The 27,796-nt window shown below is 37.2% G+C and overlaps 1 protein-coding gene across 1 annotated transcript in view; it reads right to left on the bottom strand.

The window, feature by feature from the left end:
• The window catches only part of LOC146167033 (peripheral-type benzodiazepine receptor-associated protein 1-like), a 39,351-nt gene that overhangs the window by 10,855 nt on the left and 700 nt on the right, over positions 1-27,796 (bottom strand). The window contains 18 exon segments of the mRNA XM_083389327.1: positions 448-594; positions 1,226-1,455; positions 2,039-2,169; positions 2,727-2,890; positions 3,688-3,895; positions 4,194-4,508; positions 11,331-11,531; positions 12,584-12,707; positions 13,670-13,817; positions 15,068-15,189; positions 16,047-16,127; positions 19,315-19,542; positions 21,623-21,708; positions 22,319-22,517; positions 24,623-24,748; positions 25,042-25,151; positions 25,532-25,680; positions 25,829-26,295. Of these exon segments, the coding sequence (XP_083245453.1) occupies positions 448-594; positions 1,226-1,455; positions 2,039-2,169; positions 2,727-2,890; positions 3,688-3,895; positions 4,194-4,508; positions 11,331-11,531; positions 12,584-12,707; positions 13,670-13,817; positions 15,068-15,189; positions 16,047-16,127; positions 19,315-19,542; positions 21,623-21,708; positions 22,319-22,517; positions 24,623-24,748; positions 25,042-25,151; positions 25,532-25,680; positions 25,829-26,295 (3,236 nt within the window).

A 27,796-nucleotide genomic window follows, 5' to 3' on the forward strand; every position in this document is an offset into this window, starting at 1 on the left:
TTTTAATAAAAAAAACATTTGTTTATGAAAGTCTTGTGGTAATCATAGCGTAAATATGTCTGGCACAACTTGGCGAATTAACTATTTATTATACATTTTTACAAATATGTGTGTTTGTTGCAACATTAGTCATTTTTTAAAGATGTCATTTTTTAACGATTTACCACCTTAACCAATACAATTTAAGAAAACGCTCGTCGTTGTAACAATCTCGTATGTTTGGTAATGTTACAAAAAATATCACTATTTTCTTTGTTAATGGCCTTGTTAATTAATTATTTAAACTCTTAGATAACTAATCCTCAATTATTCCTATATATATCGCAGAAACATAGCCGTGAATACTATCTTCTTGTGGCGGTTGTTTAAATAATAAATAACAAATACAGGTTGTTTAATAAAAATAGTTATAGCATTCATAAATACACCAACTACCGCACAATTCACCTGATAGGTTTAGACAGGGCGTCCGGGTCGCTCTTTCGCCCCTTGCACTTCACCAATACTTCGTAGGTTGTGTTGGGCTTCAGACCACCAATTGTCTGGCTAAACATCGGACACGTGACTAGGATCTGACGCTGATACTGGGTCAGTCTGGAAGGCAACAAGAGTTTATTTCCAATTTTTCTGAATTAAAATGACTTTAGGCTAAAACTATTTAGCAAGTAAGGAATCTCCCGCAGACAATAAAATGTAAAAGGAAGATTCTTGATTTCGTAACAGGTGATCTTGAGACTGTTTATAAAATCAGGTTAAAACATAAAAACATTTTTTTTAATTTAAAAAAAATAAATATTTCGCCTATAAAATGACTTTATTTGCATCAATTTAGTGTTATAAAAATACATCGCATAAAAAATTAATGAGCTTTGTCTATAAAATAAACTTCGAAATTTTATATTTTAAACGACATAAACACGCTAGAAAAAACAACACATACCAAGTACAATAACGTCAAAACTGTTTTCCCACTCTACAAACTTTGGTAAAAATGTTAAATGGAAAAAACTTTTCGATCTTCTATTGGTTTTTGTAAAAACAATCCTCGTTATGTTTAAACAAGAAAAGCAGCAAAATGAAAGGTATAGAGAATTCAACAAAAAGTTTCAAATTGTCAAAACGCTTCCACACGCTGAGGTGTCGATTGACACTAAAGGTTTGAGAAACATACATGTTTACGTATAAAAATACGATTTACTTGAAAATTACAAAAAAAGTAACTCACGTATCGAGGTGTCTATTCTCGTCGTTTATTTCTCCCACGCACAAACTGCAAGTTCGGTTGCTGCTCACAGCATCCCACGACACACGAGCGCCCCCGGTGGTCACGTGCTCCACCCGGACCAAACCGATGACGTCAGACTTTCCCCCCGAGTGGCCGAACCTGAGGGTGCAGTGACCCGGCTCCGAGCGCCCGCGGTCGGTCACCGCGCAAACGCTGATCGAGTAGCAGTTCTGCGGTGCACATAGAATCTTAAATTTTATTTTATTCTGGAAAACTAAAGATTGTTTTTCACTTTTAACTTTTGAGTTTTACTTTTAAACATAGAAGCGTTAATAAGTTTGCTTCTTTTATTTAAAGAAAATCGATTTTTGCTTTTAAACACAAAAACTTTATCCTTTTTTGTTGTATTCGTGGAAACGTTAACATTTTTGCTTTAATTTAAAATAACATTTTCACGGACAATTAGGATTTCTATAAATTATGTTTGAGGTAATTAAAACATATTTTTTTATGATTAATAAAGAAAAAAACACCTGATTTAGGTTGCATTAATTCACATTTGCAAATGTTTTATCTTAAAAATTTAAATTAGCGGTGCCTAAATTTTTGTTGGGTACAGTAAGTTTGCGGCCCACATTATAAAACAGTGGTTTACAACCGGGGTGCCGCAGCGCCCTGGTGTCCCATATTTAAGGCTCAAGGGTGCCAAAAATCTATTTATTACTTTTGAGGGGTGCCGTAAGTCATAAAAGGTTTAGAATCACTGTGTTATAAAATAACAAATTTCAGTTTCGAGTATTGTATCACACCCACCTTGTCGTGGTAAATGCGCTCCACAACCGCTTTGCTCTTGTTGCCGTTGACAACCGTTGCTAGGCAACCGTCGACGATCACGTGATACTCCTCCACTATGTCGTCATCGCCCAGTTGGGGAGCGATCCAACCTTGGGGGTGAAGCGATATTTTAGGGGGTGTACTGAGCGATAAATAGACTTAACAAAAAAAAGACGAAAAAACGAGTTCTGCTGGAAAACAATAGGTAATCACATGACACTTGCTTCAATGATCAAGTTTTTGATTGGAGCAATCAAATCTCTTAGTAATTAAAAAATATGACTTTGTTTATATTAATTTTTTTTGTCACTTTTACGAGATATTTTTACTTAAAACAACTATAATTTCGAGCCATAGAAATACTATTTGTGCGGAATCCAGCTGAAATATAAATGCAAAAGTCATACCAGATTAACGTAGCATTATTTGACATATCAAACAAAACTTGTTTTTTATCTATTTTCTTGTTTAAATGCTTTCTTGATTAAATAAAGCTATAATTTTACATAGGCATAATTGTTTTCAACAAACCGTTGATCTTTAAACTGTCCAGTCAACTAGCACATTTATATATCAATAACTTCAAAATATTGTTTAGGTGACGCAATCCTCTTATTTCTAACACTGTGGTGCAATTTCTGTCATTTCGAACCCTGGGGCGCCTCACCGATGATCAGGCTGTGCGAGAGTGTCTTGTCGACGCGCAGTTTCCTTGGAAACGGCAGCACGCTTGAGCGGTTTTCGACGTCATCCTCGCTCGAGTGGTCACGTGACTCGAGGTCAACACTGCTGGTACTGCAGATGCTCCTGCTTGCATTTGAGTCGCTCGACCTGGGTTAAGGTAAAAAAGTGCTTTTCAAAGGTGATTTTAAGACTTATACAGTCTTTCTCTAATCTTTGTAAATTGTTTTACATTTGTCTAATTCTAAATAGGGTAATCAGGTGGCACTACATCAGTGGTGCTCAACCAGGGTGCCGCGGCACACAGGGGTGCCATTTCTAATGCACCCCAAAAAAATTTCAGAATCCTTAAGAACCTGATTTTTGCTCAACTCTTACAACTTTTTGTGTAACATTAGAGTGGAATAAATCCATTGATAACTTCCTACGTTGTGTAACTATACAGAGTTGTTGTGTGTTGCTCTGGTTCCGTTTATGGTGCATTCTAGTGAATTACCTGCTAAAAAATAGCATAGAGGCACTGCAATCTATTTATTATTTCCGAGGGGTACCGCTAGCCATAAAAGGTGGGGAACCACTGCACTATATACAGGCAAGTTGTATTGATTCTGGGAAAGCTTTCGCACAACCGTGGATTATCAGGTCAAATTGGAAATGAAAGCAATTAAAATGCAAGTAGAACACAAGCGCGCGTAAAAGGCGATGAGAATGTTAATGTTTAATATATCCACAAGCCCATGCTCGCAAAGACGTGTGTGACTGACGCAAAAACAATAATAACTGGAGGTCTGCAGTGCAGAAAAGCGTACTATTAGGTGGAATGTGACATAAAGCCCAAATCCCGATTAAGCCCAACACTGATGGCCTCAATTTTAATTATGCTTTTTGTTCGACTCTGGGCCTGTGCAGACCTGCAGTTACTATTGTTTTCGAGGGCAAAGTCTCACCTGTTCTTGCTTGCAGATCGCAAAGAGCCTTCGCCGCTCAAAGGACGTTGCGTAATTGGTCTTATGACGTTGTCGCTCGGTATGACGTGCTGGCCGATGGAGCCGATGGAACCGACGACCCCGATGGCGCCGTTGGCGTGCGGAACGTCGTGGACCGGTTCGAGGAAGTTGGAGGGGACCAGGCCGCGTTCGCCGCTCAAAAGCTCGCCTGCGACACATGAATGATTTTAATGATGTGATCATCCTGTTGTACACGTAAGGGATGTGTCCAATTATATCGTCTTGTAGCGGTAGCGGATGCAAAATAGTAGTATCGGTACTAGGGATGTATTTCAGGAGATACCAGACCCAATCAAAGAGTTCAAACTCTAATTAAAGTATTGGTTGGAGGTTGAAGTATAAATCATAATTACGCTGAAAATTGTTTCGCGAAAATCGGCAACGAAAAAGTATCAAACTGACTCAAAATCAATCTAATCTCCAACGAAACATGCCATAACACCCACCTTCGAAAAAACCGTCGAAGTCCATTTCGCCGTGGACGTACACATAATCGCCCGCCACTAGAGGGAGCTCTGCCTCGGGCTGTTCATTAGGGCCTTCGAAGGGGTTGTATGTGTACTTGGCGATAAAGACGCGAAGTTCCACCGGGGGCCCCTGGGGCTGCTGGGTGAGGGGGAGATCCCCGACCTGGACTGCCGGTGAGTGCTGGTGGGGGTGATGGGGTATGGGGTGGGGCAGGGGGTTGTGGTTGCCGGGCAACGGCATGTTCACCTCATCATCGTCGAAATCCTCAGCCTCGGTGTCGTCTTGATCCGGAGCTGTGGGGTACATTGATAGAAAATTAATTGTGACAGACTTAATTTTCGTTGGTGGCTGTATTTTTCCAGTTCAGTGGTTCTACAATCTTTTCACCTAGGTGACCCTTATTGGTTCTTTAAATAGCGGAGGACCACATAAAAACCTTCTAACTCGAAAAAAGCAGGATATAAAAATTACCTTTATTCGCAATGCATGAATTAACGTGGATAAAAAATATAGACACGTCTGCCCCGGCTATAATTTGGATACAGTTAGGCCAGTGGTCTCCAACCTATAGGTTGCCTACACCTTTTATGGGGTCGCCAACACTCTCCTACAGTTTTAGTGATATCATTGCGCTCGTGGTTGAAGCGAAATTAAAACAGAATCTGCACTTGCCCGTGCATAATTTAAACATAATCAATCACTTGTGTTATTTAGTTGAAGCATTATCTGAAAATAAACTGTCGTCGCATGATGCGGATTTCAGTTCAAGTAAATTGAGGTCGGCTGATAAAAAGGTATGAGACAACTGAGTTAGGCAATACAAAACCAAACCAGTATTTTTTATGGAAAGTGAGAGACATAAAATGAGAATAAGCCTCTGCAGGTCGTTTGGTGTTTGTACCAAGCCCAACTATATAGTCCGAATTTTTTTTAGAAAAAAAGGCTTTAGAATTTTTATTGTATCTTAAAAGCTTCTGAAAGGTTTCTCTGTGGCGCATGTTTTTCTTTCGAAAACGAGCAAAGGACAGAAAAATCGTCCTATTTTAGGCTTGATCAAATGTTAACAAACCTTTTAGCGAATCGCGTTGCCATTAACACTTATAGCTTAGGTAGGGCGGCCTACCAAAGACAGCAATCTGCCCTAACGAATAAACTATACCCCCGGCCCCACATCGCAGAAAGGACTGCAGCGGCATAAATAATTAATCTCCGAGTAATGGCAAGACTAAGGAAGTGCGGTAAACGAGGTTAAAGCTTTTAACAAAGGCCGGCGTCCTAGATCAATGCGAAATCGAAGCATCTTCATCGCTTAGTGGGCCGGTCATTACGTTTGCAAAGCGCCGGATACTGTTTTGTGCCTTTAAAGTAATCACTAATCAGCTAAAACAGTAGTTCGTGACCCCCGGGTCGCAGAGCCTTCGAAAATGGGTAACAACTTGGTCCTGGCCACGAAACGGAAAGTGAATATTTCGTTAGTAGTTCTATTCTATAGAAATTATGTTCTGTGTGTTGGAAGGTTCAGTGTTTTTTTAAGGTGTTTTGGGGGACCGAAACGGTCCCGCAAATTTCTCCAGCGGTTTCCCAAATTTTGGACTTGCAACTTTTTGGTATTTAAATGAAACACTTGCGGTCTCTTAAAACTACTTAGCGGTCACCCAAACCAAACCTTTAAAAAAAACCTGGGAAGGTTTATTGCGTATCCTATACAAAATCAAATTGTGTTAGAGTAAGTCTGCGCTTACAAATGGCGCCAGGTATTCCAATCCAAATCTGCCGTTTTTATGAACCGTTTTCGAGGCTATGCCAACGAGTTTAAAAGGGAGTATATTCTGAAAGTCGCCTGGTACCCAAATCCATTGGTGCTGGCCTAACTTAACAACGCAACGTTAATGGGTGGAAACAAGGTGTAACATTTGGACTCACCGTACTTTGTGAGCATTCCAACAGCAGTATACTATGTCCTTTTACTTTCGAATTTAGAAAATAAATCGTGTACAATTTAAGAGCAATGTTTTGCCTTTCAAAAACAAATGTACGTATGGTTCATAATTAAAATGCTGTGGTATAGGGGTTCGTAACACTGATTGCGTTGTAATTTTTCTTAGTTTCGATTACCGCGTACAGAACAAACTAATTGCAGCTCGAACTAGATTGCATTCCAAAAGCATTTTAGTTTTGTTACACTTCCTAACTGGCAAATCAACACCTTATTAAAACCTGCAAAAGCAAAACAATTAAACTATACAGTTTTCTATTTATGCTTTGCTGGCAATTGTAACAACACCAATACTGTTTTGGGTTGTTGTGCCGCGAGATGTTGCAAAAAAACTACTCTTGCAAACAAATACCCTAGCTCCCGATAAGTGACAGCACTGTAGGATTCAGTCGAATTAAGATTAAACGACAATGCCTTTGCTTGCGAAATATATATATATATATACATATTACTCTCTACTGTACAATCTACATACTTTGTCTTACTTTGATTACTAGCATTGCTTGACTAATGTTGGTTTTGGTTTTAATAATTTAATGTGCTGCTTACAGAATCCTCAGCAGCGAATTCAATCTAAATCACATTACATTCAGTTCTAGATCTAGCTCTTAAGAAAGCGAACCAAAGTTGGCAAACGCAACACAAGAAAAACAGCATGTTGTGATCTTGTGTTACTATTACAAAACTAAGCCGCGTGATATTAGTAGCAAAACAGCCTGACAACATTATTAGACAGTTCAATACAAAGAAACAGTATTTCTTAACCCGCTAGATTTCCAAACAAATGTATCTGTAAACAGGCTTAGGCAAGACTCAAGTAAATGCTATCACAGCATTGTGACGTAGATAATGGTGCATCGTTTAAAATTGACCAAAACGACCTAACAGCGCTCGCGTAGTGAAAACATTCATAACCAACATTAGTAACACTATTTTCGCTATGTTAATAATCTTGCAATGCAACAATACAGCCTGCTGCTCTAACTGAAAGCAAAAAGCAGTTGTAGTTGAGACGCGTTACACACAGGGCACACGACAATGCGACTGGGGAGGCGCTAAAATCGATTTTAAAGGGAGCTTGGCAGTGAAGAGAAACGCCCGAACGTGGTCTGTTCGGACAGGTGCTGGCAAATAGAAAGAATAATTCAATTTCGCTTGGAAAATGCACTGAACCGAGTGTACATAATTTTGCACACATATATTTATTAACAAACTACTTAGAAATATCAGTATTAGCCTACTTATTTGTTGGTGATATAATTGCGCGTCGCTATTGATTATTCTGATTGGGCTGACGGTTAATAGAGTTGCATCGCGTGAAGCAATTTCGATAGAAACTTAGGTGAATGTAATGTTTATTTAAAATGTTTACTAAACGAAAAACCTATGTCATTATTAAAGACTTCTTTGAAAACAGAACAACACGTAAAAAAGTCTAGAAACAAATAGGAAAATTAACTCGATTTAAACTGAACACATTCTCCACCCCAACAAATGTGGAAAACATTACTTACAACCCTCTTTCGTTTTTCTGTTGTTGTACAGCAATGTCAGCAGTTTTACTTTGCGGAGAATTATTGCGTTTTTATTATAATTTATAAAGTTCTTAACAAGGTCTCCAAGGTTACTTTAATAGTCGTAATGGCATTTCAATGAGATATGGAATGCCCGAATGTCACCTTCCACCCATGCAATAAACATTTATAATACTTAACCAGGAAACAAACATTACTTTTTTTTAACCAAAAACTCAGTGATGAAACTTGGTATCAAGTTTATAGCTGTCCGGGCAAACAACTTGCTTCGTTTTTTTTACACTTCCTTTTGTCTTATTGGAAATAGCAATCCAGTTAAAAGCGAGCAGCAAATATAAATACATCGCATAGAATTCGACAGAGCATCGAAAACGTTACCTTAAAAAGCATTTTTACAATGTGTATGCGTGCCATAAACTCCCTTCGTCCTAAAATATGACTTGACAAAAATTTGATTTGAAAACAGAAAAGCGGATACGGATACACTGCTTGGAAATCTACATGGCGCCGCAAGGCTAGTTTAAAATAGCGTTTTACGAGTAAAAGACGAATTTGAAACGCTTGTCTCCCGCCGATCAATCTTTGTCAAACTTATATACTGAATTGCAAACTGTGGCAAAAAAACGGGAAAAAAACGTGCGTTTTGCAACCAACGTAAAAAACAAAATCGGCGGTAGTCTAAGTCAATCATCCAGTCTTAATCTAGTAGAAACAACCGGGCGAATAATTTAAATTTAAAAATATTCTTGCTCAAATAGTAAACATTCTCCATAACCTGCGCGTCCATATTATTACAGTACTTAGTTTAAGATATGTTTATACTGCAAGTCGTCTTACAGATGAAAAACAAACCTGATAACAACAAGCAACATTCGTTTAGCAGCGACTAAGGATGTGCAATAACCTCGGATCGAATCAAACACACAGTTAAGTATCGATATTTTGTTATTACGTCTTTGTGGTATCGTAATCGATCAAATAGAGAGGTCAATCAATGTTGCCATTTCAGCTGAAACCAGCGATTTTTTGACCGGGAAAGTTTGTCGACAAATAGTAGTTTTAACGATATAAATAGTTTTTCACACATATTCATGTTAAGTTAATTTGGTAATAATTTTACCGATTTTATAAGTTTGACCATAGTAAGAAACATATATTCTACTAAATGCAATTTTTTTTGCATAAAAAACTTTAATTAAATAAAAAATGGCAGTCACACATGTTTCTAGCAAAGAACGGCCACGTCTCTTTGCAAGCCAAACTTATAGGTTAACGGTCTGGGGTCTGACCTATGTAAACAAAAAATCATTGTTAACTCGATCCAACGGCCTCGATGTGTGCAAGAAGCAAAACTTGGCCAGGACCGTAAAAAAACACCCGAGTTTAAGGAGATATCTAGTTAGCGCATATCACTTGGTCGGCCCATTTAAAGGTGAAAGGTGCAACGTGGCCCAGGTCGCAACAGGTTTTTGCTGGCAGTAAACAACAGTAACGGGACTCAGTCGGTCGCGTCGGAGACTTGTCAATTATTCAGGACGCCGCTGTCATTAATATTTGAGCGAATCTCGCGCCGCCCTGTCGCCGCGATTGTCGAGTCGTCCGTCCGATAACGTCGGATCGACGGTAATAGGCGTCCGATATATATCGAAGCCGCGAATTGTGTGCCGGGGTTAGCGTGTTGATGTACGCTAATGTGTCAAGCAGGACAAAAATACGGTTTATATAATGTAATGCACATAAACATTAAACTTGTACAGGGCTTTGAGCCAGAAAATCAGATTGATTAGATGTAAAATATAAATATATTTCTCTCGTATAGGAACATTCGAAGTGTCTTAGTTAAATATATAAATAGTACACCGAAAAGCCATCGCAGACTCGCCGAATCTGTCGATCTATGATGCAAGCAGAGCAAGAGCGACGGTCCCGGCTTGACCGGAGGTCGTGAGTTCGAACCTCACTGCAGGCCAGTTGTTTTTCTGGCTTGCTCTGCTTGCATCATAGATCGACAGATTCGGCGAGTCTGCGATGGCTTTTCGGTGTACTATTGATACGGAAGCCGTAATCGTTGGTCATAAAGCAACTTCCGAGGGGCTAGATCACAGATGTTATTAAACACATGTTTGTGTGTGTCTTTCATTGATTGATACGGACTGATGATCCCCCAGTGTGAAGTTGCTTGTACTAACAAAATGTGCAAGTATTGGCGCATGGTTGTTTCTCGACTCGCTCCTCTCTGAGCCTGCATAGCTCAGTTGGTAGAGCGACGGTCCCGGCTTGACCGGAGGTCGTGAGTTCGAACCTCACTGCAGGCCAGTTGTTTTTCTGGCTTGCTCTGCTTGCATCATAGATCGACAGATTCGGCGAGTCTGCGATGGCTTTTCGGTGTACTATTGATACGGAAGCCGTAATCGTTGGTCATAAAGCAACTTCCGAGGGGCTAGATCACAGATGTTATTAAACACATGTTTGTGTGTGTCTTTCATTAAATATATAAACGTGTGCTCTTCAACCGGTGTGCACGGTGCATCCTAGTGTTCACCAAAATATGCATGGGGTGCACCAGTACGGAAAGGTATACAAGGGTGCATCACAAACTTTTAATGAAATATTAATATTTAACACAGAATGCGGTTTTATGACATACAATAGTACTTGCAAGCAGCCTGCAGCCATAATCGAACTCTCAGTGTTTAAAACTTGGGCAGCTCCGCTTGGGTTTAATTTTTAACATGATTATATTGTTGAGCATAATGATTTTTCATATCGCTTTTAACCACAGTTTACCTTTTAGGTAAACAGGGTGCATGAGTTCGTCAGAACAATATTTAGGGTCACCAAACAAAAAAGGTTGAAGAGCAGTGGTATAAACCCATTTAAGTTTCACATCAAAAGTAACTGACATTCGTTTTTATTTTAATTCTGCATTTTAGTTTCACTGGTTGACCAGGACCTTTGCCTTAACCATCTGCACAAAATTAGATTCCTTTGGTCGAAAGGAAGCGTTTGGCCCTGATACACATACATATACAAACGTTTCGTCAACATGCACCATGTGAACTTTCAGCAGGAATAAATAACCGAAAATAATAATACGTATAAATCGAATTCAAAATAATTCGTTAAGCCCTCAACCACACCTATCTGTTGGTTCACCCTTGAAAAAATCTGTTCACTCTTTCACCCATTTATTAATGAAAAAGTTTCAAAGAAACCATTTTTACATAATTTTGAAAAATTATATACCGAAACGATTATTTCATAAAGCTTACCATTACTTAATGAAAGGTTTTCTTTGGTTTCTCACAATTAATAAAAACAAAGCTGTGTCATCCAAGAGTACACCGAAAGCAACCGCAGACTAACCATATCTGTCGATCAATAATGCAAGCAAGGCAAGCTAGAAGACAACCAGCCTGTAGTGAGGCTCGAACCGACGACCTCTGACCAAACCGGTGCCGTCACTCTACCCACTGAGCTATGCAGACTCAGAGGGGAGCGAGTCGAGTAACAGCCATACGCCAATGCTTGCTACATTCTGTTAGTACAAGTCATACAACTATTAAAGTTAAAAAACAAATTACCCATTCGACTTCCGCTGGACGCCAGCGACGCCGAACCGCGACGCGCCTCATTGTCGCCCGGCTGTGACGTCACAGTGGGTTTGCGGAAGGCCGACGCGGCGCCGCTGGTGGTGAAGCGGTGCACTTGGGGCGAGCCGGTGGGGGGCGCGGGGGGCAGGGGGGTTCCCCCAGGGGCGACGTTGTTGTTCACATTGGTATTGTCTGAAAAACAAATATCTTGAAAACTATTTTAGCGTTAGAGAGTTGAGAAACCTACGGAGACGAAGGGGCTCTTAAAATTAACTTACAGGCTGAAATATTCATATTTGTCTAATGCTAGGAATGGTGCACAACCTGCGGCGTTAATTATAACTTTTGCGGCCGTGGAAGTGTTTAGAAAAATACAAGTGTTAGTGGACCAGCGTACGTTGATATATACTTGTGTCTACCTAATTCGCAAATTGGAATTTTAAACGGGTATTAAATTAAACAGTGTTTTTATGTTATAGGCCAGGCAGACGTTCGCCTATAACATAAAACGCTGTTGCCAAAGGAGCGTCACAAGGTAGATCTCTGATTTCCTGGAGATAACCTGGCTAATAATAAAAAATTATATGGCGACGTGTTCTATTAGAGGAACTGAGCTCTGATAGTGATACGAAACCTAATGGTTAAACGCCTACAAACAATTAAAAAAGCAAAGGTTCTCAACGGGGAGAATTTCAACTATAGTGGAGATTTTTTCAATTTTTTATGGGGGAATTTGATGTGCACGTTTTTCTAAGGGCCATTATGTTTAAGTGAATTGTGCATCGTTAATGTCTGTAATAGTTGTGCAAAAACTAGTTGTTCAGGCAAATTTTGTTTTCAACTCGATAGAACTTAAGTATCCACCAAAAAAGGACCGCCGTGTACGTTTTAAGTACGTGTCGTTTCGCTCGGCCTACTTTTAAGCCTTCTGCAGTATATGAGAATGCGCTTTAGGTAGGAGTTGTAAAGAGGCATTTATCTCCCAAAAGAATCGAAAAAGACGTATTTCCCGAGTCCGACGTGCGCAGTAACAAATTTCGAAACTGATAAAGGCGCAAACTGTAGTGTACATTGTCAAGGTGGAATAGCATATGGTGGAATATTTTCTAAACATGTGGCCAAATACAGACTGCAAAGTCGGACTAGGAACTTGGACTCGAGTTAATCGTTTCGGCTGGAGTCGGGGTTGTTTTTAACCGACTCCGCATCCCTTGCTTTAAGTACTACGTCTGCGAGAAACCAACCTGTGTCGATGGGGGACTTTCCCGATTGCTTGGACCACTGCATGAGCGAGGAAAGTTGATCTTGGAGGTTCTTATTGTTCAAATCCTGCTCCTCGCATTGCTGCTCCAATCGACTTACTTTAGCCTGAAAAAAAAATAGTGTTTTTCTACTTTAAAATTTTTTTTTAAGTACTGTAAAACCCAAATTGTGTATTGGCTTGAACGTTTATTTTTCTTCCGACTTTAACCGTAAGTTAAGTCTGTATGTTACTACGTATTTCACTACTATGTCGACATTTCGAACATATAGTGCGGTCGTTCGATTTAAAATCAATTCTTATTTTTATGAGATCATCTTAACGAATAGCTCAACTCGGGGCAGTAAAATAAACTAATAAATATTGTTATTAGGCCAAAACTGCCACAGTGTCAAAAATGTTTTATTAAATGGAAGTCGTACGGTTGTGTCTCTCATTGGGTTTGAACAGTACAAAGATAATAATCGACGTTGATACTATATCTATCAAGTATGGGCCACAATCGAACATTAATTAATTATTATCGACGATTTCAAATCATGTCAAAAAATCAGAAGTAACATAAAGTATATCTTTCCCTCACTTTATTTTCATTTAAATAAAGGAGCAAGGTAACTGAAGCAGCAAAATGGCTTAAACCTTTTGGCACCTGAAATATTTATACATATACGTGTATAATGCATGTGATCAAGCCCTTCTTAAGTAGTCTTTTAAAAACGATAACTGCACACGCAACATATTTACACCGGGAGCCTTCAAAATGCAAGCTGACATACATAATAATCCGTATTTGATCCTTTATTTTTGGAATAACTCACGGTGTAAACACCAGGTTAAATAAAAATTGTAGGCCGAAAGATCACATTTTATCGAATGGAAACTTATTAAATAATAACAACAACAAACACCTAGACAAAAAGAAGAAAACAGATTTATCTTCTAACGGAATTGACGACGCCAAATAAGGAGGCTACATCTTCCAATAACAAGAACATAATTTCTCTTGAAAATCCGTCGTAATTCCGTAAGCTTAAACTGTATTTCACATTTACATAAAGACAAAGCCTACCTGTAAACTCTGTAGCGCCCTCTCGTATTCGCCGACCACGTCCTTGTGCGTGGCGCTCAGGCGCGACACCTCGCGGTCGTGGGTCTCCGTCGCCTCCTGGTGGCGGATCTGCAGCGCGCCGAAGTCTCGTTTCTCGTCGTAAAGCGACCTGTCAATAGAAGCGGGCGGGTATTTTTATATGGAACGAACGGAAATCAATGTCATCGTCGCGGTCAAAAAATCGCTGCCTTTTTCGGCTTTTGCGATCGATACGACTGAACTAATATAAGCGCGGCATTTTTCGGTTAGACAGGGCGACGCGTCGATTGAAGTTTTAAAAGAAATTGAGGCCAAGATAGCAGTCGAATTGAAAATTGGGAGGCTTTTAATATGAAGAGATAGGCCCACTTAAAAGGTTGAATGCTTCGCCGCGCTGAAGAGCATATAATCATTTGCTAAAGCGTAGCTAATTACAGTGTGTGACTTAAGAGAGGCTTACATTTGAAAACGAAACTTTCATTTATTCGATAGAGTGTTGTCTCTTGTAACATTTGTCGGCATTTTTTTATTAACTTTTGTAATTAAATTAAAAAAATCCTCATGGGAGACCAAGTACTTGCGTAATGCTGTATACTTTCTCTTTTCTCCGAAATATTCACCATTTCTAAGAGGCAAAATAGTGTCATACTAATGTCTAGGCAACAAAACGTTTTCAGACATACCTTTTAAGTGCCGGTGGCGACCCTACAACCCTGGTAACAAGTATTCCTTCAAAAATGCCGTACTGCAGTGAAGAAGTAATATATTATATATGCATATATTGGTGATGTGTTTAATTTTTCAGTTTTTAGACCCGGTCTGAAGGGTTTGGGTTTAAAGTAAAAACAGCAAAAGTTGCCATTCATGTCTTATACTCTTGAGCTTTCGTAGTTCGGTTTTTAAGACATGGTCCTGATTAGGCCCAGGTTGTGGGTTCGATTCTCACCACAGGCTAGGTTTTCAGTCTCGTGTTGCAAAACATAAGCTATAAGACGGAATGTTTTTCTTAATGCATAGGACTAAGTTGCAGTGTTTTAAACAAGTAATTTATAAAAAAAGCATCCGATTATTATGAGCAATAACAAAACGCAACATATAGGAAGAAAAATGCTTTACCAATATACGACATACGTGTGCAACAATTGAGATAAATAGGCCTGACCAAATTATATTGAAAAATATTCAATGAAACCCCGTAATTTAAATCAAAGTTATTTGATACAATGACTTAAGTCTATAAGTCGCGACATATGTCCAAACGACATAAGCCAAGCCAAGTCGTTAATTAGCCCATGAGACTAAAGTCAAGTCAAATCATTTAAAAACAGTGGCTTAAGTGCGCGTCATTTTAACACCGCTTAGTTGTTTTACGAATCTTACTTAATAGTGGTCTCCATCTCTTCGGCCTTGGTCACGTGATCAATGCATCGGGCCACCGCTTGGTCGCGTTCCTTAATCGCTACAGCGAGTTGCTCGTGCACCGTCGAGTAGTCGTTCTGCACCTAAACAAAGTGAGTTTGCGTCATGGGCGGGAAGTAACGGTTACGTCAGCGAAGCGACATCAGAAAAAGTTTCAAACGGAAAAACAACCGACTGTTAGGGTGGAATTTTGATGGTTACAAGTAGGGATGTCCGAAAACTTCGGATCGGAGCCGATACTCGATGCTAAATGGTAGTATCGCCACTCGGTTGATATCGGCCGATCCTAAACCAAAATAAAATCGCTATTTTGGCTATGATATGCCATCCAATGCAGCAATTTCCACCTTGGAAGGTTAATTCAACAAAAAATCGTTAAGGTAATAGGCGATGGTAATTAAACTTCTTAAATAACGCCAAAGCAAATTTTGGCCTAATTACCTCATAAGGATAATCTTTTGACCGTTTTAATTTTATCTAGTTTGCTTTACGAGCATAGTAAAAACGTCATTGGTATTGGATCGGGATAAGTTTTGTTAAAATATTAGGTATATATATCAGATTGAAATATCAAGCATCGCACATCCCTAGTTACAAGTAAGCGTTTTGCACCGAGGGTGATGACGCGACAGTAAGTGAAATACGTCACACGTCACTACTGGGAACCAAATCTAAAAGAAAAAGTTAGCTGTTTGATAAAAAACAAATAACAGATGACAAAGTGTGGCGGCAGATTTTTTTACTCGAAAATAAAAACTAAATTTTTTCCAGCGATAAATCCCGAAGCAGCAATGTTTTTTTTCAATTTGAAACATTCAAATATAACTCAAAAGCTGTTAAATCATAAAAAAACGATTTGCTGTCCCTTCTTTAATGGATAATGCGATTTAATGATCCAGTTAAACGGTCTAAAATGACCAAGTGCAATGGTCCCCCTCACCTGTACGTGCACGTGCTTCAGCTCGGTAAGTTGGACGCTGACGTCACTTGCTTCGACTTTTGATTTTTGAAGTTCCGACTCCTGAAATCGCAGAACGCGAAATGCTATTAAACATTAATTTTTAATATTCGAAGAATCGAAGGGTCCTATCAATGTTTTAATGGATAGGAGCCGAGTCAGTTCACATAGGCACCGTTTTCGGACTCAAAGCAAGATTCTCTATTACTGACAATATTTAAAAAATTTAGAATTCACCAACATCTAGCTAGTGCGAAGCTCGTTTAATGAAAGGTCCAGGAATTTCAGTCAAAAATTAGTTATAACGTAGAACATTTCTGTTTTCATACTTGCAAGTCAGTTAGGTGAATCACTATATTCGTTCAAGTTAAATAAATTTGTTAAAATATACTGTTTATCAAACCTAATTTTACCTTGAATTCTAATTGTATTTTAGGTGTATCGTAAATCAAGAGTATGCGACTAATGGATAAAAAAATCCATGATTGACTAGCACGAGGTGATTTTTTATTCTGTATTGTAGAGACCGGACGCGAAGGTGTCACAGAATGTCACTCGTTATATCCTGGCACTCTGTGCAAATCATGTTCGTTAAAGACAACAATATCAATCCTCTTTAATAAAGCAAGGGAGTGTCATTTAGTAGTAAAAGCGAACACACGTCTGCTAGAAATTAATTATGTTAAAGTTGTCATTGCCGGGCATAATACTACGGTCACGATGTTAAATGTAAGCAACGCTATTACCGCGAACGCATTTAAACTCGAGCTCACTTGGGGTCACTGGAGGTCAAAAAATATCAGCGGCCATTTGCACTAAACAGGCTGAATCATTCTGAAACTAAGTCGGTATTAAAATGTGACGTTGTTGTCGGCTGTCGATCGAGTTAAAGAGGGACGGAGGCAGGTAGACGGGAGTTGATGGAAAAATCGATAGCGGGGCGGGCGTCAGGTCTCCATGGAATATTCGAGAAGACTGAAAAGGCTGTCCTCGCGTGGTTGGCCTCAACGCGGTCACGTGTTAATCGAGAGCGACGCCCTGAAAATGACGAGCCTCTAATACTTCTCTGGTATTTTACGCCAACACTCGAAAACGAGTCTGGTTGTAGTTTTCGGTTAAATATTACCAGTTCTACTTCTATAGGCGCTTTTAAATAATATTTTTTATAGATTTGGAGTATACCATTTGGAATTGTTAGTATACTATTTGGATATTTTTTATAATATTTTGGAACTTTTGTTCGGCTAGTAAAAATATCAAAGCCCATGTAGAAGTTGGCGGCATGTTACCTACTCTTATATGGGTTTTGATGTCAAAGCCAATACAGAAGTATTTCGTACGTTATTATTTTCTACTTTTGTATATTCGAAAAAATCCTGATTGAATTTTAGTATTTTCACTATTTTATTTACTATTTGTATTTTTTTGCAAAATACTGCCTACTTCTGTATAGTTAGACATAGTATATCAAAGCCCATACAAAAGTAGATATATTACTTTGAAATTGTTAAAAAATCAATTAGGATTTACTCGAATCGTTTGTAACAATGGTTAAGACTAGTTACACTAATTTAAGTGGGCCATAAACCTATTTGAAAAGATTACAAGTATACATTTTGTTTTACTAAAATAGTTGTTGGCAAATCGAAAAAACTATTGTGACTACGAAGACCGTTCGTGCGAATTGTTTAACTTCAAAAGACTGATCAGAAACTGATCGAGGCATCATTTTGTTGTAAGACAAATGCTATCAAGGAATAAAAATGTTTATAATATTGGAAAACTTTCGTTAATCAATATGCACTAGTCATCGTTAGAGGTGTAAAAACGGTAGGCCACGGTACGTTTTATAAAAAAAAATTGGGCCACGGAATAAAAAAGTTGAGATCGCGTTGTTTCGCAAAACTCTTAAATGTTGAAATGTAGAAAGCAAATGTAGAAAGAAATACTTAAAATGGAACAAAATTACTGCGTTTTTGCCTTATGCACTACACTACACTTGTCATACTGACTAAAGGACAAAACTGATAACACAGATTTGTGCATCGCATACCCGTAATTCACAAAAAAAGACGTCAAAGTCGTCAACTAATGTTTTGTTGTTTGTTTAGAAAATTTTAGTTGAAACAAAAAAACATTGCAAAACATGTTTTGGCTTAAAAGATTCGTTGTTCGCGAAATTCTTGAAAGTTGCAATGTAGAAAGAAATTTAACATAATTACAAAATTAAGGTGAATTATAATTAAATGCATGATATTTTAAAAGAAAATATCGCAGCAATTGCAAGTTTTTATAAAAAAGAAATGTGTAATGAAGACGTCACAATAGTCGTGGGCGTAGTTAAGATGTAAACTAAATATAAAAGTCCAAAATGAATCAGATGACATTGTTCCAAGGCATTGATTATGTATTTGTTTTCCGATTACATCTACTTTACAAAGTACTGAAGCTAAAGCGACATTTCACTTTGTTCAAGACCCTGTGTTTCCCGTTTCAGCGAATCTTTCCTAATTACTTGAAATGGATCTAATTACTGGGGTTTCGGCTAATGCACTACACTACACTTGTCCGACTAGCCAAAGCAGTGATTCCCAAACTGTGTGTGTTTTAACGTGTGCCGCGAAACTTTTTGTAATTTTGAAAATAAGTTATTTTTATTCACCATAGGCATACACGCAAGGACTTTAGACTTAAATACGCCTTATCCATTACAAATTAATAATATTCAGACACTTACAGATAGTTTGTCGTGTGTTAAAGCGATTGTAAAATCACTTAGTTGTTGTTCTGGTAAACTTGTGCCGCGAATTATGTAAGATTTTTCTAGAGTGCCGTAAGCTAAAAAGTTTGAGAAACACTGGACTAAAGGACAAAACAACGGATAACATCTTAAAGCCGTAATTCACAAAAAAGACCTCATAATGTTTTGTTGTTCGATTAGGAAATTTTAGTTGGAAAAAACATTAAAAAACATGTTTTAGCTTAGAATATTGAAGTACAGCACCATGAGCTTGGTCCCCGTTTGGCTGTTTGATAATAATGATAGATGTGGAAACTAGGGCGTAATTAAATTGAATTTAACAGATGTAACTAAAAAACAATTCCGTCCTCAAAACAAACAGCAGCTACCAAACAGGGGATTTTATAATTTTGTAAAAGTAATTAGAAAAATTATCCAAATTTATTATCCAAATTCTAAAAAAAAATTAATTTCCTAAAAAAAATACTTTCCTAAAAAAATTCAACTGACCAAGCACAGAATCCTGTTCTTGTGTCCGTCGATCTCAAAGTTGAGCTGCTGTTTTTCGTCTTCAACGATTTTTAGTCGCTTCTCGGCTTCGCTGCTGTGACCCGCCTTCGCTTCCAGCTCCTGTATGCTGCCCTCGAGTGTCGCAATCTGTCGTCGGAGGTTGCGGTTCGACTCTTCGAGGATCTTTTGCCTGGCAGTGACCGGCGTCGAAAGCGAGCGAACAATAACCTTAACAAAAATAACATGATTGAATAACTTTTAAAAAAAAAATGGATTTATTTTTTCTTAAAAAATATTTGTTTATGTGATTTTTTTTTCTTTAATAAAACAAGTTTTGGAAGTAAGGTCCCCACCACTAGAAATGTGTTACTCATTCTGTGCTAAAGGATGCTTTTCTCTACTAGGCAAAAGCTGTGAGCTAGTTAACACATTCTACTGACAGCATCTTTATATGTGTTATAAACATGGAATGATTTAAAAAAGAATCTGGCAGGAATTTAAACCCATTTTAGGTTTTTGACATATGGACAATGCTATACTTTAAATAGTTTTAACATTTAAAAACTCATAAAACAGAAATTAGGTTTTCAGCTTACAAAAATTCTCAGCATTCTAGTTATTGCACAACACATTTATTTCATCTACATTGAAAGTCCGAAATAAAAGTCACCAACCTGGTCTTCCTATAAATTAAAAAAATCAAAAACCTAATGCAACCACCTGGTTAAAATATAAAAAGTATTTTTAACTGTGATTGTTAAATGATCTAAAAAACTCAGATGGCTAGACAAGATAGCCACAATAACAATGACAACTGACAAATACAATTTATTTACTTTATTCGGTCAAGTTTTATGCTTACTAGGTTGACTTTTGCCTTAAATTTTTATATAGTGATATCATATTAAATAACAAACACTTATCTATTAAACTGCATTGCACAACATTTAAAAAAACAGCTGCGTACAGTACAAAAATACTGATGTCAGGTTATAATTAATCAGGCAATCTTATTTCTGCCTTTTTGCATGATGTAAAACAAGCTAATCTGCCAACCAGCAATGGCACTAGCTAAAAACCATGACTCTTCTAAATGCATAGCATAAATTATTCACGCCGTATTTAGGAGATCCAAATTTCTCGCTAATATTTCAAAGACAGAATCATAGACGTGCAGCGAAAAAAAAAGAGTAGCGCGCCGGGGGCGACTCGGTTTAATAATCAATACAAAAATACGGCGGGCAAAATTTCTATAGCCCTGAAGAAAACCGAAGACAAAAAAAAAGATATTGATCGAGATGGCCAGATGCCTTTGTTTAGTTAGGAATCAATAGAAAAGGGTAAAACTGTCGGTATTATTAAATCGTAACCACATTTGTCTACCACTATGGTTCATAATAAAACTGCAATAAATCTGACAATTGCTGTTGTCATTCCACTGGTACCAGCAAAAAACTTGCTTTTATTAAAAGCCTTGATTTTATACTAAAGTACCTTGTTTAAGAATTTACCAAAAACAAAAATAAAAGTTCACCTAATTATGTTTATTTTTAAAGTGTAGCACAATACGAAATACCAAATAAAAAATTAACTTAATTATTAAAACTTAAATACCATTGATTTTGTAACAAACTGGTTTAACAAAATAACTCCAGACTCACTAAAAAAGCACACAACCAACATATTTATAAATTTGGAATACACATGGACTTCACTGACAAAACTATTCAACCAGTAAATTGAGGCTGTAAACTAGAAAACTGTGGAAAGAGCTTTTTATACAAACAGCAAAACAGAGCACCCAGCTGAGAGGTCACTATTTCAAGTGCATGAGTAGGGCTGTAAAACAGCAGGAGGCTTTAGACAATGTCTACTGTGCATAGTCTTAAACAATTAGATAAACAATTGACATCCCTTTTAACCCTGTACAGTACACAGGCTATATACACAAATACACATTGTAGTAAAATGTCGGAATTGAATTACAAAAATCACACCAAAAACTAATAGGGCAAATATTTTCTATAAGTAACTGCCAAAAAGTGACTCGATTTATTTATCGATGTGATCAAATTGCATTTAAAACATATGTTGTCAATTCAATACCTGTTAAAAATAACCTGAATTAATTCAGTTTATGAATGGGAGTGCTATTTGTACTGGGCCCAAAAAGTTACAACTTAAAACAAACACATGAATTTTGCTCTTTACTGCCACCTACTAGAAGCCAAAGTGAACAATTGAGAGGCCAATGTCAACAGCACACACAATGCTACTAGCAGACTTACAAAAGAACAACACTTCAAACCTTTGAGCTGGAAGCTGCTGCCAATTTTTGAAGTTGGAGCATTTCTTTTTGTGTTTGCCGCATAATGTCGCTTTCTGAATAACCCTCTGTGTCCTGAAATTAAAATTCTTTTTCGATAAGTTCAATTTTTAAATGTGGTTAAAATATATTTTTCAATGTCTGAGTTGGTAATTGAATTAATAGAAATTCACTATATCTTGAAGTTTTCATTTTCAATTAATAGTGTTCATTTAAAATTTATGGGAATTTTATTTACAAGCCAAACACTGTTGTGAAACCTGATAACAACCATTGTTCATAGTGTGGGAATTCTGACTGAAAAAACAAAGAACCCTTCAGGGGTTATGATGTCTTTCTCTTTTTTTTCTTTGTTCTATTTTTATAGATTAGTTTCTTTTTAGTATTTAAAGTTTTTCTGGAAAACAAAAGTTTTGACACAAAAAACATTTAATTTTATTTATCCAACAGAAAATACAGTTTATTCTATTTTTACAGTAACACTGTTCCCACTATAATTATAAAAAAAACAGGATTTTTTTTAAATATTCAAGTTGGAATAATAACTATTTAGGCCCATAAGATCATGACACAATACAATTACACAACACTTTCCAGGAATCACAAAAAATGCCATATGTATGCAGTATTTAGAAAATTATGTTTTACATTTTAAACCTATTTGTCAAAATAATTAACACACCCCAACTGGTTTTAATCGCCGCGATTGTCGGAGTGCTTTTTTAAGGTCCTCCAGCTGAGCTGTGATCACGGCCAGTTGTTCGTCCTTTTCGGTCAAGGCTCGTGTTTGTTCTGCCTCGGATCGACCCTTGTGTCGCTGGTGGGTACGCTTCAGCTGTTGCACGTCGCGGGTCAGCGAAGCCATGTCTTGCGTTTTCTTAAAGCAAAGAAAAATAGTTTTTTTTCTCTTTGATTGTTGCCCTGATGATATCAGTTGGTTCTGAAATGGAGGTCTAGAGCTTTGAACTAAGATTATCGTGGCTTAGACCAGGGGTCCGCAAATACGGGGTCACGGGACCATTAAGTTTGGGTCGCCAAAGCCTTAATATATTTTAAAAGCGGCCTATATTTGGTAAGTTTTCTAATTGTTTTCATGAAGAGCCGTCTTACTTTGAGCGTGACTAGAATTGTCAAGCGAAATATATACACCAAGACCCGTAAAAAGTCGTGAGACCTTCGTTCGTTCCAGGCTATGGCAAAGAGCGCTCGCAATCCAACACTGGTATGGCCATTACCACACCAAACTGATCTGCTGAGCCGGAATCTGGGTTTACTTCCTGGGTTTACTTCCTTTTTTAAATAAACTCTTTTTAGTCGGTTTTCTGTAACCAAAGCGTCGTGAGCACGTTGTTCTCTTAAAATTAAAATAGGCAAAACTTCAATAAGATAAATAATTTTATTTTGTTAGCCTAAACGCGGTATGTAATGAGCATTAATGTCTCTACTAATATTAAAATTTTTGCCAACATAAACTGCTTAACCAGGTTACCGGGATGCAGTTTTTAACGAACTTTAGCGATATAAACAACCTATTATAAAATGCTTTATGCGAATCTTTATGTTTGTGGAAATATATTTTTCAGGGAGTCCATCTTTATAAAATAAAAAGTTTTGGTAACTGAAACCAGGTGCAGGCAATCTGGTTGCTCTTGGCGCATTGAGTTAAGAGGGCTGGGCAAAAAGCAGGGTGTTTAACGACCTTTTGTTAACATGGCCGGATCCGGCCCTGCAGTGAAAATCATCCGACCCACAAACTCTTTTACAAACTGTACACAAGGCAATGCCCCATATTTTGAACTGTTTCAACTGCACGCCAATGGACAAACTTTTAGCGCCCCGTGCGTATCTAATTTGGCTTTGAATTATATTTGCGTTTTTTAGAGTCTTCTCGGACCAAAGGTGACGTGCGCATGACAACTATAAGTAGGAAATTTTTTGTAGCATAAAACCTAAAATCCAAATTTTCTCCAAATTAATTCTCTGTTGTATTCTTTTTGTGATAAACATTAACAAAAAGAGTATAAGAAATATGTTCATTTTTTATTTTGTGTGTGCCAAATACGTCACGTCTCCTTATGATTACAGGGTTTGCCAATTTAAACCAAACAATCAAAACATATACTGAATAAGAGTTATTATATTAAATTGCTTAAAGGCCACACGTTTTCAAACCAAAAGTGTTAGTGGAAACTGGAAATATAAAACGCCGAGAACTTGCTAAGTTTGGTTTGGCCTGCGACTTGGTAAAGGTTGCCGATTTCTGTCTTAAAATTTAGATTGTCCCCTGAAAAATCCTTAGATCCGCGCCTATAATGTTGAGCTTATAGTGTTGAGTTTCCTAAAACGATTGCGAGACGTCGGGAATTTTGGGTGAGTTGCACCCAGTTTAGCCCTGCAGCACCAAAAAACCATTACACGCCTTGCCAGTAATTATTGCACTAAACTAAGTAGCCGAAGGGGGTTGAAGGGGTTTGAGTTGGTGGGGCTCCTACCCCAAGAACACATATTGGTTGCTAATTCATATCTGTCATCTGAATGAGACATCACAAGTAGTAAAACTCGAGGTTACAGAACCCTTCTCTTTTAAAATTAACAAAACGCATAATATAGATTTATCTTAATAAATAGAAACATAATAGTTGCTGTTTTTTTAGCAAAAAAAATTTGCAAGTTGACTATTTTGGTCTTCATGAATTCTAGAAAGATCAAGAATAAACAGAATTTTTCAGAATAAACAAGTATTACACCATAAATAAATTTTTTTCTGCTTTTAACTGTACATAAATATAGTTAGATTATATACTTTAGTTCTAGTAGCTGTGAAACTCCTTTTTGACCGTTTTTAATTAACAGTTAGATTTTTTAACTCTAAAGGAAAAGTATAAAATCATAAGTTAAGTTTTTAGAGTGAAAACAGTACACCGAAACTTCAAAAGAAAATAAAGCATTACACAAAAAAATTAAAATATTTTGCAAAAAAACCTTGACATTCTGTTCCTGCAGTGAGCGAGCTTTCTCTTCAAGCCTCCGCGCAATATTCGCAAGCTCTCCATTTCTCTTCTTCAACATTGCAATCTTCTCTTCTGCCTTGGAGCGCTGTTCTCTTTTCTATAATAAGCATTGAAATGTGGTTAGGACAAGTTAAGCTATTAGCAATGTTGGATTATAAACTTCTGTATACTCACAAATCACAAGACGTGTTCCTTTTCATCAAGAAAGCAAAATAAAAAAGAATATAGCTTATAAAACTGAATATAAATTATTTTCCGAAATAGTTTTTTTTTATCTAGATACTACACAATACAGTTTTATCAATCAGAGCACTTAAAACATTTTGAGATCAAATTTAAATTAAATCATTATTTAGCTTTAACAGCTAAATATTTAGAAAAAAATCATACAATTTTAATATTTTCCACTGCCAACAGTTCACATTGATCTTGAAGGTCTGACAATTTGCTCTCTAGATCTTCAAGTTGGGAAGCTTCTGATCGGGGAGTGGGGTTCATTTCTATGGATAAAGTAAAAGGATCAAATAAAAACTTGTATACCTAACTTTGTTTATAATTTTTTAATTTTTACAGAAATTCAAAACTAATTTCCAGCAAATTAACAATTACGGACGAAAAAATATTTTGTAGCTCTACAACGAAGATCTCATTTTGTGAATTGTTTTTACAAGTAAAAAAATATTGACTAAAATCGATGACAATAAACATTAAAACTAAAAATAAACTTTTTAATTAGACAATGTTATTTTTTTCCAAATTGAATTCAATTTAAACACATTTTTTTAAAGCCTGCTAATATCTTGTAATTTTGTTGTATAAATAAATTAAAAACACACAAAAATCTTGTGTTCTCAAAACAAATAGCTTTAGGATAACATACCAAGAATCCTGTCCTGACTCATGGACCTTTGGCTGAGTTTGCTCGCTCTTTTCTTCTTCGGTGTTCGTGGTGAAGATGCGGTGGTAGACATTTGGAGGTACTTTACCGGGATGCCCTCCTCGGCACCATCAATAACAGATCTTGGGGAGCTGCTGAAAATATGAGCTTCAATAAACATTCCTCTGAAGTTAAAACTATCTGTTTATATTGAATAGTGGGAAATTGAAATTACTAAATAGGTAGTATGTGTTGAACTTTTTTTTAATTATAGAAAGAGCATTTTTAAAATGACTTTACCTGGATGATGTATCAGATGTTGAATCTCCGTTGCGGGATTTTTTCAATTGCCGACTCCTTGCTTTGGGCGCCTGTTCAGTGTTGTCGTTAAACGGTAAATTTTCGTCAGCAGCAGAACGCAATGAGCCAGTTACGCGTGGTGGATTGTTTGGGTCACGAGAGGTAGTTTCACAACTAATAGTGGCACGAACGGTTAAGTCCTTGGAATTTGGGGTCAACATTTCACCACTACCAGTTGCATCTGGATCAGTTTGGTCTGCAGTGTCCATGGCTTTTTCATGCTCCTCTGAAGTTGACACAAAGTTTGCTTTTTGTTCCGGCTCTGGCTGCGAAAAAGTAAGAGGGTCTGTTTCTTGTGGGTTTAGGCTGTACTCTTTGGTTGCTGTGCTATCAACAATAGCTCGCGATAGGCTTTCGGCAGCATCATGTCTTTGCAATGGGACCTTATCTGATGGGACGAAGTGTTCCTGTAAACAAACAAATTTTGATTGAATAAGTGTTGAAACACAATTGGTGGTACTGATAAAATTAGAAAAAAAGCAACATTCATTTAAAGGTATATGGGCTAAAGGTTTTTTCTCCATTTATATATTTTTTTAATTTTGCAATTAACTTTTTATTACTTTTTTTACTGAATATAACATGTTTAGGCAAAATAATTTTCACACTAATTTTGTAATACAAGCGATAACTTAAACTTGTTTAGTAACAAGATTATAATATTTATATTCGTTATAAAATATTGAGTAGTTTACTTATTAATGGTGGTGAATTTTTTCTCAAAGTGTGTGAAATGCTGTGCTTGACTTTACAATCATTTTCCGATAATACTTACTCATACAATTACAGAAATAGAAAAAAACAATAGGATAACACATGATATCAAATGATTTTATAAAAAACAAGAAGGAAACAATATTCTTGTTTATGTATTTAAAAAAGTGAAAGTCTTTACAAAGCACCAGGCAAAAAGTGTATTATTTTTCAAATAAGTGACAACAGACAATGCCTTTTTGATGCCAAGGCACATCTGTACCAGTGTTTACAGACGCCAGACAACAAACAATGGACAGAATGGACAGGCATCTATCCGGTTAGTTTGTGGACAAGCACAACAGTGAATAGCACAACGCTTGTTCGAAATCTTATTCAATGTAAGCTTTCCATTTTATTATGAGGTGCAGAATGAAATGGCTTGTAAGTTGTCTACGGCGTCTGTCATCAAGCTAGGATAGGATTTGTTATTACAACAATGACTTTCGGCTTGATACAAAACTGGCAGAAAATCGCTCTCAATTTGAAATGTACAGAGGGATTAAAAATACACCAGCATAAGTAGCACTTCAACACTGGGCCATTTGTTTATATTAATGCCCATTATCACATTAAAGCCTTTAACTAAAGCTCTTGATACAGCCTTTCTCTGCATGCCTTTGGAGAGAGGAACACCTTTCAAGCTATTGACAACTCAGCAACTAAAAGCTTTCCGAGTGTCTTGTAGGTTAAGCCGCCCTACTGCAAACACAACAATGCCAACAAACAAACAAGAAACACAAAACGGCCTTATTACTGAACAAACAGGTGTCCATCACAATGGTTACCAATTTCAATTGTGACACAGAGAAATTTGAAACTGAGATTTTTCAAATGAAACCGACACACTAGTCTTAGCTTCTGTCTGGCCAAGCATATTTATCTAAGTGCCATTGTTTGTGAAGCCCTTCAAAAACTTATGATGGGCCTTTTCAAACATAATTGTGTGATAGAGAGTAGAGGGGGGAAAGGGTTCAAATTGCTTCTTCTGAAAAAGTGAGATGCACTGATAAAGCGTGCCGACTTGCATTTGATCAGACGCGATTAATCCAGGCCACAGACACTTGGTAAATATTTATCTCCTTAACTGCGATACAATAGTGAAGCTCGACAAACATTAGGTGATTTACAACTGGTGCTAAAACAACTTTTAAA

The sequence above is a fragment of the Ascidiella aspersa genome, chromosome 1 (genome assembly GCF_963924565.1).
Source record: "Ascidiella aspersa chromosome 1, kaAscAspe10.2, whole genome shotgun sequence".
Lineage (NCBI taxonomy): Eukaryota > Metazoa > Chordata > Ascidiacea > Phlebobranchia > Ascidiidae > Ascidiella > Ascidiella aspersa.